General features: G+C 36.0%; 1 protein-coding gene and 1 long non-coding RNA gene across 8 annotated transcripts in view; one reads left to right on the top strand and one right to left on the bottom strand.

Annotated features, from left to right (window-relative positions):
* LOC134211191 (motile sperm domain-containing protein 2-like) overlaps positions 1-15,729 on the bottom strand; it is a 103,297-nt gene that overhangs the window by 61,335 nt on the left and 26,233 nt on the right. For all 7 annotated transcript variants that reach the window (XM_062687865.1, XM_062687864.1, XM_062687869.1 and 4 more), the window contains exons 3-5: positions 11,700-11,849; positions 11,292-11,633; positions 11,013-11,230 (exon numbers count right to left, since the gene is read on the bottom strand). In XM_062687865.1, the coding sequence (XP_062543849.1) occupies positions 11,013-11,230; positions 11,292-11,633; positions 11,700-11,849 (710 nt within the window). The remainder of the gene's footprint in view (positions 1-11,012; positions 11,231-11,291; positions 11,634-11,699; positions 11,850-15,729) is intronic.
* LOC134211195 (uncharacterized) lies at positions 400-1,081 on the top strand. Its single transcript, XR_009978966.1, has 3 exons — positions 400-473; positions 590-701; positions 800-1,081. It is a non-coding gene; the product is annotated as an uncharacterized LOC134211195 (long non-coding RNA).

The raw sequence follows: 15,729 nt of genomic DNA, 5'->3' as shown, positions 1-15,729 counted from the left end.
CGCCGCAGCATTCAATCGAGAAAATTATTTTTTCTGTTACGTCGATCCAACGCTAAATTACCTGCCAAATTGATGAATAACGCGAAATCAGCGTAATATTACCACCAACATCAGTGATATCGCTTCACAAAGCATGCTGTAAAATGTCAACAAACCAAGCTCTTCCGCTAGCAGACAGTCAAATTTTTACTCCATTCTGCTCGCATCGGGAAACGATGATCATTGAAATAATATAAGTTTAACTGCTTTTCAAATACAAAAGTAAGTCGTTATGAAGTGAAACAGTATATTCGACTTGGTATTGAACGAAAATCTGTTGTAGGTAAGTTTTGTATGCAGTTTTATTTGTACCCAGTCGGTTCAATGCTTCACATTAATTTACAGAGAGACAAATGACGAGAAAGATGCCATGGAGCCGCAAAATGCTTCGTTCATAACTACGAGGAACTGGCATAGTAAATAAAATTGTACAGGTAAGTTTCAATCCATAGTTTTTCGATCGCCTGATGAGTAATTGTGGGATGTTTTTCATATGCGAAATTGTACCCGTGTAATCGACCCGGTCCGAACTCTTTCCACTTCTTTGCAGATCTAAACTACCAAGATCGTGCATATACTTGTCGGATTGTGGATGAGTATGCTTGTGTGGTACCGTCAAAGATCACCCAGGAGCAGGAAGCAGGAAAAATAAAACCGCGCTGGTAAGTATTAATTTCCGATCGACTAAAATGAAAACCCCGACCAATACTGAAAAGTGAATGAATTATTTAATATTTGTTGCAGGCAAATTTTGCTACAGAACAAAACTGACGGGATCATGCTTCCTCCTACTATTTGATGGAGTCCCCTACAAGAGCAATCAAGCGGAGTGGGATTAACGGAAGTGATTGCGAAGCAATGGTCACACGCGAGAAGTCGAACAATACACGGCCTGATCAACATCTTATGGGTGCCATCAAAGAAAGCAAAACGTATGTAACTAAAAATTCATCCATCTTAAAATCTTAAAATCTAAAAATCTTAAAATCTTAAAATCTTAAAATCTTAAAATCTTAAAATCTTAAAATCTGAAAATCTGAAAATCTTAAAATCTTAAAATCTTAAAATCTTAAAATCTGAAAATCTTAAAATCTTAAAATCTTAAAATCTTAAAATCTTAAAATCTGAAAATCTGAAAATCTTAAAATCTTAAAATCTTAAAATCTTAAAATCTTAAAATCTTAAAATTCAAAATTAAAATCTTAAAATCTTAAAATCTTAAAATCTTAAAATCTTAAAATCTTAAAATCTTAAAATCTTAAAATCTTAAAATCTTAAAATCTTAAAATCTTAAAATCTTAAAATCTTAAAATCTTAAAATCTTAAAATCTTAAAATCTTAAAATCTTAAAAATCTTAAAATCTTAAAATCTTAAAATCTTAAAATCTTAAAATCTTAAAATCTTAAAATCTTAAAATCTTAAAATCTTAAAATCTTAAAATCTTAAAATCTTAACATCTAAAAACTCAAAATCTTAAAATCTTAAAATCTTAAAATCTTAAAATCTTAAAATCTTAAAATCTTAAAATCTTAAAATCTTAAAATCTTAAAATCTTAAAATCTTAAAATCTTAAAATCTTAAAATCTTAAAATCTTAAAATCTTAAAATCTTAAAATCTTAAAATCTTAAAATCTTAAAATCTTAAAATCTTAAAATCTTAAAAATCTTAAAATCTTAAAATCTTAAAATCTTAAAATCTTAAAATCTTAAAATCTTAAAATCTTAAAATCTTAAAATCTTAAAATCTTAAAATCTTAAAATCTTAAGATCTTAAAATCTTAAAATCTTAAAATCTTAAAATCTTAAAATCTTAAAATCTTAAAATCTTAAAATCTTAAAATCTTAAAATCTTAAAATCTTAAAATCTTAAAATCTTAAAATCTTAAAATCTTAAAATCTTAAAATCTTAAAATCTTAAAATCTTAAAATCTTAAAATCTTAAAATCTTAAAATCTTAAAATCTTAAAATCTTAAGATCTTTAAATCTTAAAATCTTAAAATCGTTTCCCATAGGATCTTCTTTAGGAATTTGCAAAGAATCTTCTAGAGAAGCTTCCGGAGGAACTCATATAGCGATTTGAAAAGACCTTCCGGAAGAAAGAACTTATAGATTTTTGAAGAAGCTCCTGGAAAAACTTTCGAACGACCTCCTGGTGGAATTTCTGGAGCAACTTCTCCTGAAGGAATATCGGTGGGACTTTCGAGGGGAACTCCTTAAGGAACTTTCTGGAAGTACTTGTGCAGGTATTTCCGGAGGAATTTCCAATGGAATTTTAGGAGAAACTACTAGCAATATGTCCAGAGCACATCTTTTAGGTATTTCCAACAAAACTCCTGGAAGATTTTCAGGATAAACTCCTTCAGTAATTCTACAAGGACCTTCTGGAGGAACTCCTAGAAAAATTTCCGAGATTTTGAGCTTCTGGAGTAGCTATTTCGTGAAGAATTTTTAGAAGAATTCATGAAGGAACACCTTGAGGTGTTTCTGAAGGAATTTTCGGAGAAGTTGTTGAGAAACTGGAGATACTCATGCATAATTTCTGGAGGAATTCCAGGTGGAATTTTCGAACTCTTGGAGGACTTTCTGAAAAAAAACTCTGATAGATTTTCAGAGGGGAATTCCTGGAGAAATTTCCGAAAGAATTTCTGGGATATTTTCCGAAGGAAAATCTGGTGGAATTTCTGGTGAAACTCCTGCAGGAATTTCAGGGACAACTCATGAAGGTATTTTTGGAGGAATATCTGGACAAATTTGTAGAGGAACTTTTGAGGTATCCAAAAAAAAATCTTCAAGAATTTTCGAAGGAAGAACTGGAGAAATTTGCGAACTAACATTTGGAAGAATTTAAGTAACTCCCGGAAGAATATCCGAAAAACATATTGGAGGAATATCTGAGGGACTTGCCGGAGGAACAGCTGGTGGACTTTTTGGAAGTACTCCTGGAAGAGTTTCCAAAGGAATATTCGGAGGAGATACTAGAGCTATTTCCGGAGGCACTCCTTTAGGAATTTCCGAGAAATTCCTGGAAGATTTGCAAAAGGAACTCCTGGCATAATTCTTGAAGGACTTTCTGGAGAAACTTCTGGCGTAATTTCCGGGAAAACTTCTTGAAGAGCTTCCGGAGGAACTTCTGCGGGAATATCCGAAGGAGCTCCTGGAAAAATTGTAGAAGGAATTTCCTCTGCCGAATTTTCCGAAGAAACTCGTGGATAATTCTTGGAAAAATTCCCGAAAGAACTATTGAATGAATTTCTCTAGAAGCTACTGAAGGAATTTTCGGAGTGGTTCTTAGAGGTATTTTCGAAGGAATTTCTGAAGGAACTCTTGGAGGAATTTTGGAGAACTTCTTAACATAATACAACATACCAAGAATATCTACGATACTCCAAACAATTCTTGAGTTCAGATATTGGAGGTCTACAAGACCAACGGAGTGATTCATAGGTTTCCGAGCTTGCGTGTTAGTTGGTGAAGCCTCATGGGACATCATTACACCAGTATATACAAAATACAATTTTCTCAGGATATTTACGGTACTCCAAACCATTCTTGAATTCAGATCTTGGGGGTCTAAGGACCAACAGATTGATTCAACGGCTATTTAGCTTATGTATCAGTTGCAAAAACTCCATGAGACATCATTACACCAGTATATGAAAATTATAACATTCTCAGAATATCTGCGGTACTCCAAAGCACTTTGAGTTCATATATTGGAAGTCTGCAAGATCAACAGAGTAATCCATAGGTTCCCTAGCTTGTATGGTAGTTTAAGAAGCCCCATGGGACATCATTACACCACTACATACAAATCATAACATTCCCAAAATATTCCCAGTAATGGTGTAATAAAGTACCGTTGAGCGACTGGAACTCATAAAACTAAAAGGGACATCGAGGATATTCATGTTGATCGATTTGAATAATAAGATCTGTACTCAAGGTCAGTTTGGAGAGTCGTAGATTTCGAGCAAAGTATGAAGTGTATCTTTAATGGTGTTGCGAGGTACCGTGGAGCTATTCTTCTTCTTCTTCTTATTGGCATTACATCCCCACACTGGGACAGAGCCGCCTCGCAGCTTAGTGTTCATTAAGCACTTCCACAGTTATTAACTGCGAGGTTTCAAAGCCAAGTTACCATTTTTGCATTCGTATATCATGAGGCTAACACGATGATACTTTTATGCCCAGGGAAGTCGAAACAATTTCCAATCCGAAAATTGCCTAGACCGGCACCGGGAATCGAACCCAGCCACCCTCAGCATGGTCTTGCTTTGTAGCCGCGCATCTTACCGCACGGCTAAGGAGGGCCCTCGTGGAGCTATTCCAACTCATAAAACTAGTGAGGATATCAAAGATCTTCATGTTGATCGATTTGAGTATTAGGATCTGAACTAAAGGATAGTTTAGAGAGTCGTAGATGTCAAACGAATTCTGTATTTTGTCTGTAATGGTGAAACGAAGTCCCGTGGAGCTATTCCAACTCATAAAACTAGAAGGGACATCGAAGATCTTCATGTTGACCGATTTGAATATTGAGATTTGTACTCAAGGATAGTTTGGATAGTCGTAGATGTCGAGCGAAGTATGTAGTATGTCTGTAATTGTGTTACGAGGTACCGTGAAGCTGTTCAAACTCATGAAAATAGTGGGGACATCAAAGATCTTCTTTTTGATCGATTTGAATACTAGGATCTTAGCTTAAAAACAGTTTGGAGTGTCGTAGAAGTTCAACGAATGCTGTATTGTGTCTATATTGGTATAACGAAGTCCCGTGGAGCTATTCTAACTGATAAAAATAGCACAGACATCGAACATCTTCATGTTGATCGATTTAAACATTAGGATCTGTACTCAAGAACAGTTTGGAGTGTCGTAGATGTCGAACGAATACTGTAGTTTGTCTGTAATGATGTAATGAAGTCTCATGGAGCTTTTCCAACTCATAAAAATAGTTGAGACATTGAAGATCTTCATGTTGATCGATTTGAATATTAAGATCTGAATTCAAGGTTTGAAGTATTGTATATATTGGAAAATGCTGTTATACTGCTGGACAGACGCAGGATTTTATCATCAAGCATTTCAATTTCAATTATTTAACAAGAATATGGTAAAGTATGGTGTTGATTCCTAAGAACATCAAAATTACAACTCAAGGATAGTCTGGATCCTCTAGATCATCATAGTGCCCGTACTCTGACCTGTGCAACATTTTTCCTGGATGGAGCAGTCATATGCAGGGTCATATATGACCCATCCGTATTGAATTGGTTAAAATAATTCCTAAAGCGATTTGCGGAAATACTACTGGAGGAATCACTGGAAGAATTCTTAGAAGAATTTCCTGAAAAACTTCTGGATGAATTTCCGAAACAACTTCTGTAGAAATTCCTGGAAGTACTTGCCGATGTATTTCGGAAGAAGTTCCTGGGGTAACTTCCGAAGGAACTCCTTCGGTAATTTCCAAAGAAACTGGGAAACCTGGGATAATTCCTGGAGAAATTTCTGGAACAATATCTTGAAGAGTTTCCGGAAGAACTTCTACAGGTATTTCTAGAGGAATACGCGAAAGAGCTCGTAAAAGAATTTCTATATTCAATTCAATTCTTGGAGGAATTTCCTGAAGAACTTTTCGGAGGATACCCTGGAGGAATTTCAGGAGGAAGTCCAGGAGGAATTGCCAAATGGACTACTCCTGGAGTAATTTCCGGAAGAACTCCAGGAGGAATGACTGGAAGAATTTTTGGAAGAATTTCCTAAAGAACTTCTGGTGGAATTTCCGAAGAAACTTCTGGAGGAATTCTGGAGATACTTGCCGAGGAATATCGGAAGAAGTTTCTCCTGGAAGGAGAGGAACTCCTGGAATAGTTCTTGAAGGACTTTCTGGAGGAACTTTTGGAGGAGGAGTCCTCCTTCCGGAGGTATTCCCGGAAAAATTTTTGAAGGAACTCCTGGAGGAGTTGCTGAAGGAATTTCCGGAGGAATTTCCAAAGGTGTTTTTGGAGGAATAGTGCAGTAAATCTAACATTGACAAATATTCAATGTATAAAATAAGTCCACGTCAACTGGAAATTATCGACAATATTTTTATCGGCGCACAGGTCCACTAAAAATCCAAAAATCTTCAAATACTAAACCTTAACGTTAAGTCTGAAAAACTGAAAATCTTGAAAACTCGATAACGAAATATTGCCATTTTTTCACATTTAAAAAAATCGTTATGTCAAAATACTGTAAATTAAAACGAAAATCAAAAATTTGTTATCATATTGTATATTTATGTGTAAAATTATGAAAAATAAAATATATCATTTTTTAGAATTGTATTTTAGAAGCATGAAAGAAAAGTCCCGAACACCCCTAACCCAGCTGCCGAAAGCAAGGTTTCTGCTGGCTGGTTATTATGACGTTTTCGTCATTACGTCGAACATATTACGTTTTACGTAATTTCATTTTGGCAACAAAATGTCAATTACGTCGATTTTTGTTACACAAAACAGATGTAATATCACATACGATTTACGACGGCGATGATGTGCATCAAATCTGATGTGATATTACAATTTTTTTTTTGCTGTGTACCCAAACATTTCATAAGGTATCAAACTCTACATATTTCCACAAAATATTAACGTCCTTTTCAATACCTGTACAGCGCATAGATTATGGCGATATGCATAAACAACCTCAAAAATGCATCTGAGATTGATTGGATGTGCATCCTTCTCCTAATTACACAATTTTTTACATGCATTTTACATGAATGTAAAATTATGATGCAGTTGACTACCTTCTCAAATGTTCGTCAAGATTCAATGGATTGTTTACATGACCATATGATCGGTCTTCTCTCTGTGTACATGAAAAGTGATGCCGTTTTTGCAGCACTACATTATCAACACTTGAATTATGAAAAAATAAATAACCTGCGTTGCTTATGAATGCTTGCGTTTTCACAGTTCTAGCTCACATCCAATATTTAGGGTCAATATATAGCATGAAAAGCAACATTTTCATAGATTATTGCTTGATGTTTACGTAAATATTCGAGAAAACAAGCATAATATATAGAACAAATCAACACGCAACACTGAACGATGATTTTCGAGTATCTGCAAAGTATAAGAGAGAGTAAATCGACGGTTTCCCCTCCTGGAAAAATATTTTTTCAACTTTGCAATATTTTCTGCAAAATGCAGTTTTTTCAAATAATATTACGAAATTCATCCAAATGAAGCATCCCACGGATGTATTGAAGTCACCACTATGTGTTGATGTAGTTTTAACACGAGAATGCTTCCCCGATTCAGCTGGGGAATGCATTTTCTCCTCGGTGGGCGGATTTTTTCCTGGGGGTGGTATAAGCACGTGGCTGGATTTCTTGTCAATGACTGGATTACGGTAATTTGGGCCTTAATATCGGAATTCGCAGCTATCGCAATATTTCAAAGCTCGAGAGTCTACGTACACGGAAGCATTATTTCATACAAATATGAACAATTTGCTTTAGATCCATCATTCAGATAAGTAATATAGAAATCTAATTCGAAGCCCTCATTGCAAAACTTTTTCGCTGGTGTTATATCATATTTCAAGAATTTACTTTCTCGGCAATCTAGGTACCGTATTGAAAGTTGATGAAATTATCATTAAATTTGCATGAAATATTGCAGCCAACATTTTGGTAGGTACGTATAACTCAAAAAATATCGTATATGATGCATTCAATACAACTTCTTTCGACAATAAGGGGACAAAGAGAGATATGCACAGCGAATTTGATTTTTGATCAACACGAATGCGATTTTGTTTGTAGTTTGTTATATATAACAACAATATATAATAACTTACTGATTTGTTTAAGTACTATCAGAATGGTGAACGCAACACAAATCCAATATTTTCGTATCACGAGAATCTTGTTGACTATTTTGCGAAGTTTATTAAGCATCAGTGTTGTGCATTCAGAGTAGCCTGGTAATTTGTTTGTTGGGGGATCAGGTTTCGCGTCTCTGTTTATAGTGCTTTTAGTTCAAATGAGCTTATGCACATTTCAAACTCTTGAATGATCAACGAACAAGAGCGTAGGTAGTAATAGACTCTTCGTTAATTTTTTTTTATTATATTGTACTTTGTATGAACAGCACAATCGTCATTCCAAAACTCAAAGTTAGCATCAATTTCGCCCATTTGAAAAAAATACGCCTTTTGTACGAGAAAGGCAGAACGTAATTGAATCATTTGTTTGAGAAACTGCACATAATCATTTTGGGGCCCTCCTTAGCCGTGCGGTAAGACGCACGGCTAAAAAGCAAGATCATGCTGAGGGTGGCTGGGTTCGATTCCCGGTGCCGGTCTAGGCAATTTTCGGATTGGAAATTGTCTCGACTTCCCTGGGCATAACAGTATCATCGTGTTAGCCTCATGATAATATACGAATGCAAAAATGGTAACTTGGCTTAGAAACCTCCCAGTTAATAACTGTGGAAGTGCTTAATGAACACTAAACTGCGAGGCGACTCTGTCCCAGTGTGGAGATGTAATGCCAAGAAGAAGAAGACGAAGAAGAAGATATAACCATTGAAGACAATTTCGAGAGAACAACAAAAATCTGTTTTTGAGCAAATTGACTCCGAATCTTTCGTTTTCTTCGATACAGATCAACGGTTTTTTGGCAAATTTCAATACCCTGAGGCACTTGCTGTGCGAAAACTGTAAGCAGTACTCCATAATTGCTCTTCAAAGTGCGTGCACATATGTAGTTTCTCAAACAACCGAAAAAAAATCATACATTACATTCCTGAACACATTTTTTTCGTATATTTTACCATAATACGTATTTTTAGACAAGGATTCAGAATATTTTAAAATCTCATTTTGACAAAAAATGTTACATATGTAGTTTCTCAAACAAACGGTTCAATTATGAAATGTCTTCGTTCACTGAACCATTAGACTCGACTCATGGCGCTAAATATAGTCGATCATATGCTAGTTTTAAGAAAGCATTCGACTCTAGGGGAAGAGGGGGGGGGCAATATGCCCTAGCTAAGCAAACACTGCTTTATTGTTTTATTTGTAACGCTATTCATGGGTATTTTTACAGTATGCATCAGTTGAATAAGATAGCTGGTTGATTCCATTCAAAAATTGTCAAAAAGGTATCATATTGATAATATTCACATTTCAAAAAAGTTGTGATAGGGGAAGTGCACCGGTTTTGGCCAACTTAGTGCCTAATTTGGCCAACCCTGAAAAATACATATTTTTCCAAAATAATCGATCAGTTGAAAGCAGCGTTGAAGGGTGAGGGATATATCTCTTGCTGGAACTAATAAAACCCTTGCGAATTGGTTTATTTTTGGAGTTATTCGCAAAATTGGCCAAATTAGGAACATGGCCAAAACCGGTACAGTTCCCCTATTCTGGTGGTGAAAAAGTGGTGAAAACTCATGAGGCAAAACGCCTTTTAGCTAGCAGCTCCTAGGGAACAAAGCACAACGCGTCGGCAGATCAGCATTCTGGTATGGATAGTGCGTGGCGACGCACATAGGAGTACGCAGTGTAAAAGCGTGGCCAAAAGTATGTCAATAATTTTTTCGTCTGTAAGTGCATTCAATAAAAACAGAAAAGTATATTTTTTGTTTTTCTGCTGTTTACATTCATCTAGCAATGAAGTATGACCACTGGCGGCGTCAGTTATTGTTTTTTGATAGAGCACCACTTGGCGCAAGAACGCTATCTTCGAGAACTACAGCGTGCTTGCAACGAGTGGTGCCCACATATGGCTCCGTCACTGAGTATGATCTTCCTTTATGTTAATTTGGATTCTTTGATTATTACTTACTAAATTTTCCGAAATGATGTACTTTGTTTGTTTACTTCAACAATATAAATTTGTCATCGAATTATGTTAAAGATCCTGGATAATGTTTTGTTATATCAAATGGAGCAGATATAATAAATACGAAATGCAAATCAACCGCTATGTTTCTTAATAATCTTCACATCCGAAAAAAGCGTTTGCTTTTATGGATCGGTATGTTAATCAAAGTCTCACTCTTCTTTGGAAGCGAAACATAATTTATGTGAGGTTTGGCACTCAAAACCATGATTTTTTTTCTACCATTTTTAGGCAAACTTCACTATATTACAATGAAAATAACTCACGATTGCGTGAGTATGCGTGAAATGTTTTTTATGGAGCTTCTTCAAGAAGCTCCAATCTTTCCAACGCTGGCAATTTTGTTGCTTGGACTGGCTTGGAACCTAATCAAAAGTTTTATTTTGTAAAACATATTATTGTAAAAAGCTAGAAAAAAGCTTGCAGTTAATATCATGATTATGGATCACCTGGAATCATACCTGGAAAAGTTTTAAATATCCTCATTATTGATACCTATATTGATTTTCATCTTGAAATTCATTAAAAATCAAGAAAAACATGATTAAACACGAACATTTTTTAATGCACAATTGCGATAAAACTAGCATTGAAATTATAGTGAAGTTTTGACACCCAGCATCGCTTACAAGTAAACAATATTGTTTCAAAAATCTCATGGCAAATTAGTATCACTATTTGAGAATTCTAAAACGAAAAATAATATGGAAATATCTAAATTTTTTGTTTTTGACTTTTGGCCAGGATTTGGGCTGAAATACTCCTCAGTGCGACGCAAGTAAATTGTAGGTTGCCATTAGGGCGTTTTGCCTCGCCAAAATGTTAGATGTTTCTTCAAAATGAGGAAATTTTCGGTTTTTCCTATCTCTCATACACTATTTTGAAACTTTTTTCGCCTAACCTACATAATTTTAGATCTAGTTTTGTTACGGACATCTTAAGGTAAATATGAGGGAAACCACAAAGGGTGTTTTGCCCCTACATGCAGATATTTTAAAAATTGAATGAAAGAAAATTTTTAATATATACCACCCAAGCATAGCAAATAACCTATAAAAACTCACCTTTTTCATGTTATTATTGTTATGGTTGATGTAGCTGCTGTTGTTGTTAAGAAGCTGGCGTTTTTCGGGGACGAAATGGAATTCGTAGTCATCCTTCCCACCCCATGGCACGAGCATATTGTCATCGTCGATGTAGTCTCGAATAGTTTTATTGTTTATGTTTCTTAATCTATCAACGGCCTTTGCAGGAAGCAATCTTTTGATGATTTGGAATGTGGCTAAAATTAACAAACATATTAACAACGTTTCGAACATTTTTCGAATTGTTTTCATACATACCGTTGAGAATCCACGGAAGATCATATACTAGAATGTAATTCAGGGAAAATGGATAGTAATTCTTCAACGTAGTGATTATGTGCTTTGTTAGGTCCATATCTACGTTACTAAGACCCGCGTCGGTAAGTTCGAACATGAAGGTTATGTAGTCATCGTTAGCTTCCCGTATGCATCGTTCCAGCCAGTACAGGAATATTCGCTTCATTTCGTCCAAATCGCGGGATCCTCGTGTGTAAAATTTCGACCGATAAATCAACAGTGCCTTTCCGTCGAGGTCTTTCCCCCGGGAAAACAAGACCCCATCCTTAACGTAATCTAACCTGATATTGTCTTCACTGATTTCTGAAATAAAAAAAAAAAAACGAAAAGTTAAATAGCTTTTCGACATTTTATCGAACTATCACTTACCATTGATTTTATCTGTTTTACGCCACATGCATGTATCCCAAAGCTGTTCAACGGATTTATTCATATCGAGATCATTGTTCTCCAGAAATTTGGTTAACCATACATCGTTTGCCATAACTTTGTTCATGTCATGCTCATGGAATCCTCCAGCTGCAAAACAAAAAGATAATACACGTTGATATTAGTTTACAAGAAGTTCGAATTTCATTTCTAGCAGAACAGTTGAGTGATGAGTACTAAGTGTTGATTATAATTTAAAGGACTATTCTGTTTCGATTTGTGTTAGCTTTTTGATATCTCATATCCTCATAAATAAATAATTAATTTGGATTAGGTGTCTTGCTCATAGATGTTGAAACCAGCCTAATTATGCCTCTTTCTTGAATACTTAAAACAGACTGATTGATATTCATGTTTAAGAATCTCATAAATGTAATAAATATGTTGAATGTAGTGTCTCCAGTTATCCTTACGATCAAAGGCATAGGAATGACAATCTAAAGATGTTGAGTTCAATTCTCGGTCCTGCGTAGGATGTTTTTGGGAGCTGCCACAAATTACATAACGCTTAGAGGAGGAGGGGGTGTTAAGCGAAGTATGACGATCCATACAACATTTTCAGATGTTTCATAGAAAAAGTGTGACATAGGGGTATAGGGGGGTTTGGAATGATTAGTTTTTGTGTTACGTAATTACTGGATCTTCTCTTCGGGTAGGAAACATTATCGACTTTCTGAGCATAGTGTATCCATATTGTACTTTCCGCACAAGATACACATTCATGTAATTGCCAAACCACTCACACTACATAGGTATAGATAATGGAATCTATAGATGAGCGCGATTGTGTTCGTTTTTTTCTGTATACCAGGCGCATATGACATCACACCCCTTATTATTTTCATTAAAATCGTGGCATCATGCTCGTTTAAAAAAAAAACGTTTGGCAGCACAGCACGTTTACCGACCCACTAAAACCAAATTCTTTTACTAATCCGGGGTATTAAGCAATATATCATTTGGGGGACTTGTTACCGACGCAGTGGAAACAGTTATTAAATCATTATAACAAAAAGCCAAATTCAAATTTGATTAAATACACAACTGAACAACTTTGCATAATATTTTCTACCCCCCTCTCCTTCCATTATTCCAAGTTATCTCTTATACCAATATCTCACAATCCTAGAAGTTGGTATCCAAAGAATCTCTGAACGCGTGAAAAAGAACAAAAATGAGAATGGGAAGCCGATAGAGAAAAAGAGGGAACAGCGAGGAGTCTTTTGGAAAGAACGAAAGTGATCAGACGGATAGACGCGGTATGGCGACAAGCAAAGCCGACGTGTGCTTAGAAAGCCGAAAGGGAAGTTTCCTAGTGGAGAGTCCACTGCTGGTGGTCGGCGAGCCCCTGATCGTTATCGCCGTTCCACACGTCACAGGTAAGGGATAGCCAAAGCTATGGAGGTGCGGAACTAGTGAGGACTGTGGGTTGGTCCCCGCTCATTATATTCCAATATCCGATGCGCTATTCCCCTGTCGGCGAGCAGTTGGAACGTCACTGAATTCCCTGGATTGGATGACAAGCCTGGCAGTATCCTTGACGAAAATAACGTCCATATGAAGTACAGTGAACGTTCGCTAATTGTTTTTTTTCTAGTTGGGGGTTCACTAATTGGGGCGAAACCCAATTAAAAAGTAGCTAAACGTCAGAATGCAAGGGCCTCATACGCCTGTCACTGGCGAACAAAGCTCGTGTACTCTGCATCGAAGCGATCGAAGCTTAGAACCACTGTTAGGGCGCAATCGTTAATGCGAACATTTTTATATTCGGTTAATTACTACAAATAAATTCTTTTTCGAGTCCCTTTAATCAAGCAGGTATCTCAAGCATACCGCATCGTTATACTGCTACATGATTGAGTGTTTAATTTTGATAAAATATCGATAACAAAAGTGTGCATAAAAATTCCCTCGCCATAATAAAAAGGTGGTAGAGAATTAACACTGTTGTTTACATTTTAGAACCAGCACATGTCGGGGTAGGGATTCAGTGCTCCGCCTTCTCCCCCTGTCAGAATGTGATGTCAAAAACGCGTTGACGTTTTGTTTCCGTGTTTGGCGGGATCGATATTTTCTGGCGCGTAAAATATTCCTTTGTTCAATGCAAAAAGTAAACAACATTGACGCTTGTCAAAACGCCCCAACTAGCGAACGGCATTCGCTAGTTGGGGTGAGGTCGTGCCCCAATTAGCGAACGATCATTGTACCTCCAAAGCCCACGCCCCCACCCCTCCATGGATGCATATCGAGTTAACATCACGCCCCGCTCAGGCCTCGGTGCTGCAATGTTAAAAAAAATAAACAAAAGGCATGTGGGTAATGTTGATATGTCTAGCGAAAGGTTTCCCTTCCTGCTCTTTAGATCAAATATTAAAACCGCATTAAAATTCGTGATTGTCCCCAAAATTGCTTAATCCATAATAGGCACACATGTACCAGTTGTGGGACTATTCTTAATTTTGGTTCCTATTATGGCAAATTCCATTGTTTTCTTATGGGATTGGTCATAATGGGACCACATCTGGTGCAAAGGACGACAAAAATTAAGAAAATTAGTTTTTTACAATTTACATTTTGTTTGTTTTGGAAAATATTAAAGGTTTTATCGTGTCATATTTATGGTTCACTGATCAGAGCATGTTTTCTGGTAATTTGATGTGCCACGTGGTGTATAATGCACTAGTGCGACTATTGGTGCTATAACCACGACAGGTACATCTACCCTATGCCGATTAAAAAGTCAGAAAAAAATGATTAAAAACAGGCATGTTACAAAAGATAAAAAAAAGGAAAAAAACCTGAAACTTATTTGTATACGGCTTCTTTCGATGCAGATACAAGGATTTATGTTCAAAGTTTATCTGGTTATGACCAATATATTTTTATTGTCAGCTGATTTATCACCCGACCAATAATAATCACTTGATCTAGTGATAAGACGCCGGCGAAGGACTACATCATATAAATAGACACCATCGTAGAACAAGATAAGGAGTCATAGACTTCCTAGCCTTTGGCATGGTCATTATGCAATGTCATTATTATTTACTAGACCAGCCTCAACCCGGCAAACACAAAATGCTCCTTTCAGTACATCAAGGACGCTTAAGACTGTCAAATTTAGCATATTGAAAGTAATAAAACGACTAAGCGCCTCTATCATTATTACAGTGATTATGATTCTATTAGAGTTCCTCGTTAGACGGTGATAAACATTCATTAACACCAGTGTTAAAATTTATCAGTAAACAAATACCCATAAGGGAGAAATGGTAAGGGAGTGTCTCCGGTTGTGGGCCTAGTAGCGTGTTTCGCACATAACTTTTTTTTAAGTCAACATTATGCAGTAATATGAATACACTTTTTTCCGAAGTAACTATATTGTTTTTGTCCAAACGTAAAAAAAATGCATTTAGTTTTATGAAGTGTTGATTTTTGGCCGAACAAAATTTTGTACCAGTTTTGTGGACCACCTTTTAATGTCGATAAAAATGGGAAAATATGGACAAGAAAGTTTATTTCTTTTGAAGCCTATAGTGACATAAAATTAGAAAAATAATGGCTTTCAATTGCATTTTGAAATAGCTGCACACTTCAAACTTTAAATGTACGGGACGATCGCGACTATTACAATGGGTGGAATGGTACATTTAGGTACATTTAGACTTTGGTCCGATTCGTGAATTAAAATCAAATTAAGCTGAAAAGTGACAGTTCGGAAATTATGAAATCTCCCGCTCATAAGAATGGCTGGTGCTACCCAGCATGACGAACAAAACATCTATCAAAAATGATTCAATTTCTGTCAAAAGTAATCTTGCTCTGCGAGCAGGGTTATTTCCAAATTTTTGAACTGTCATTTTTAAGTTTAATTTGATTTTAATTCACGAATAGGACCAAAGCCTTAATGACCCACTATCGGGAATGATAGACATGTTTCTTTTGTTCAGCAAATTTACACGGCACAAAC

This window comes from Armigeres subalbatus, chromosome 2, assembly GCF_024139115.2.
Source record: "Armigeres subalbatus isolate Guangzhou_Male chromosome 2, GZ_Asu_2, whole genome shotgun sequence".
Lineage (NCBI taxonomy): Eukaryota > Metazoa > Arthropoda > Insecta > Diptera > Culicidae > Armigeres > Armigeres subalbatus.
Note: the sequence above shows the minus strand (reverse complement) of the source record. Positions and strands in the feature narration are given on the sequence as shown.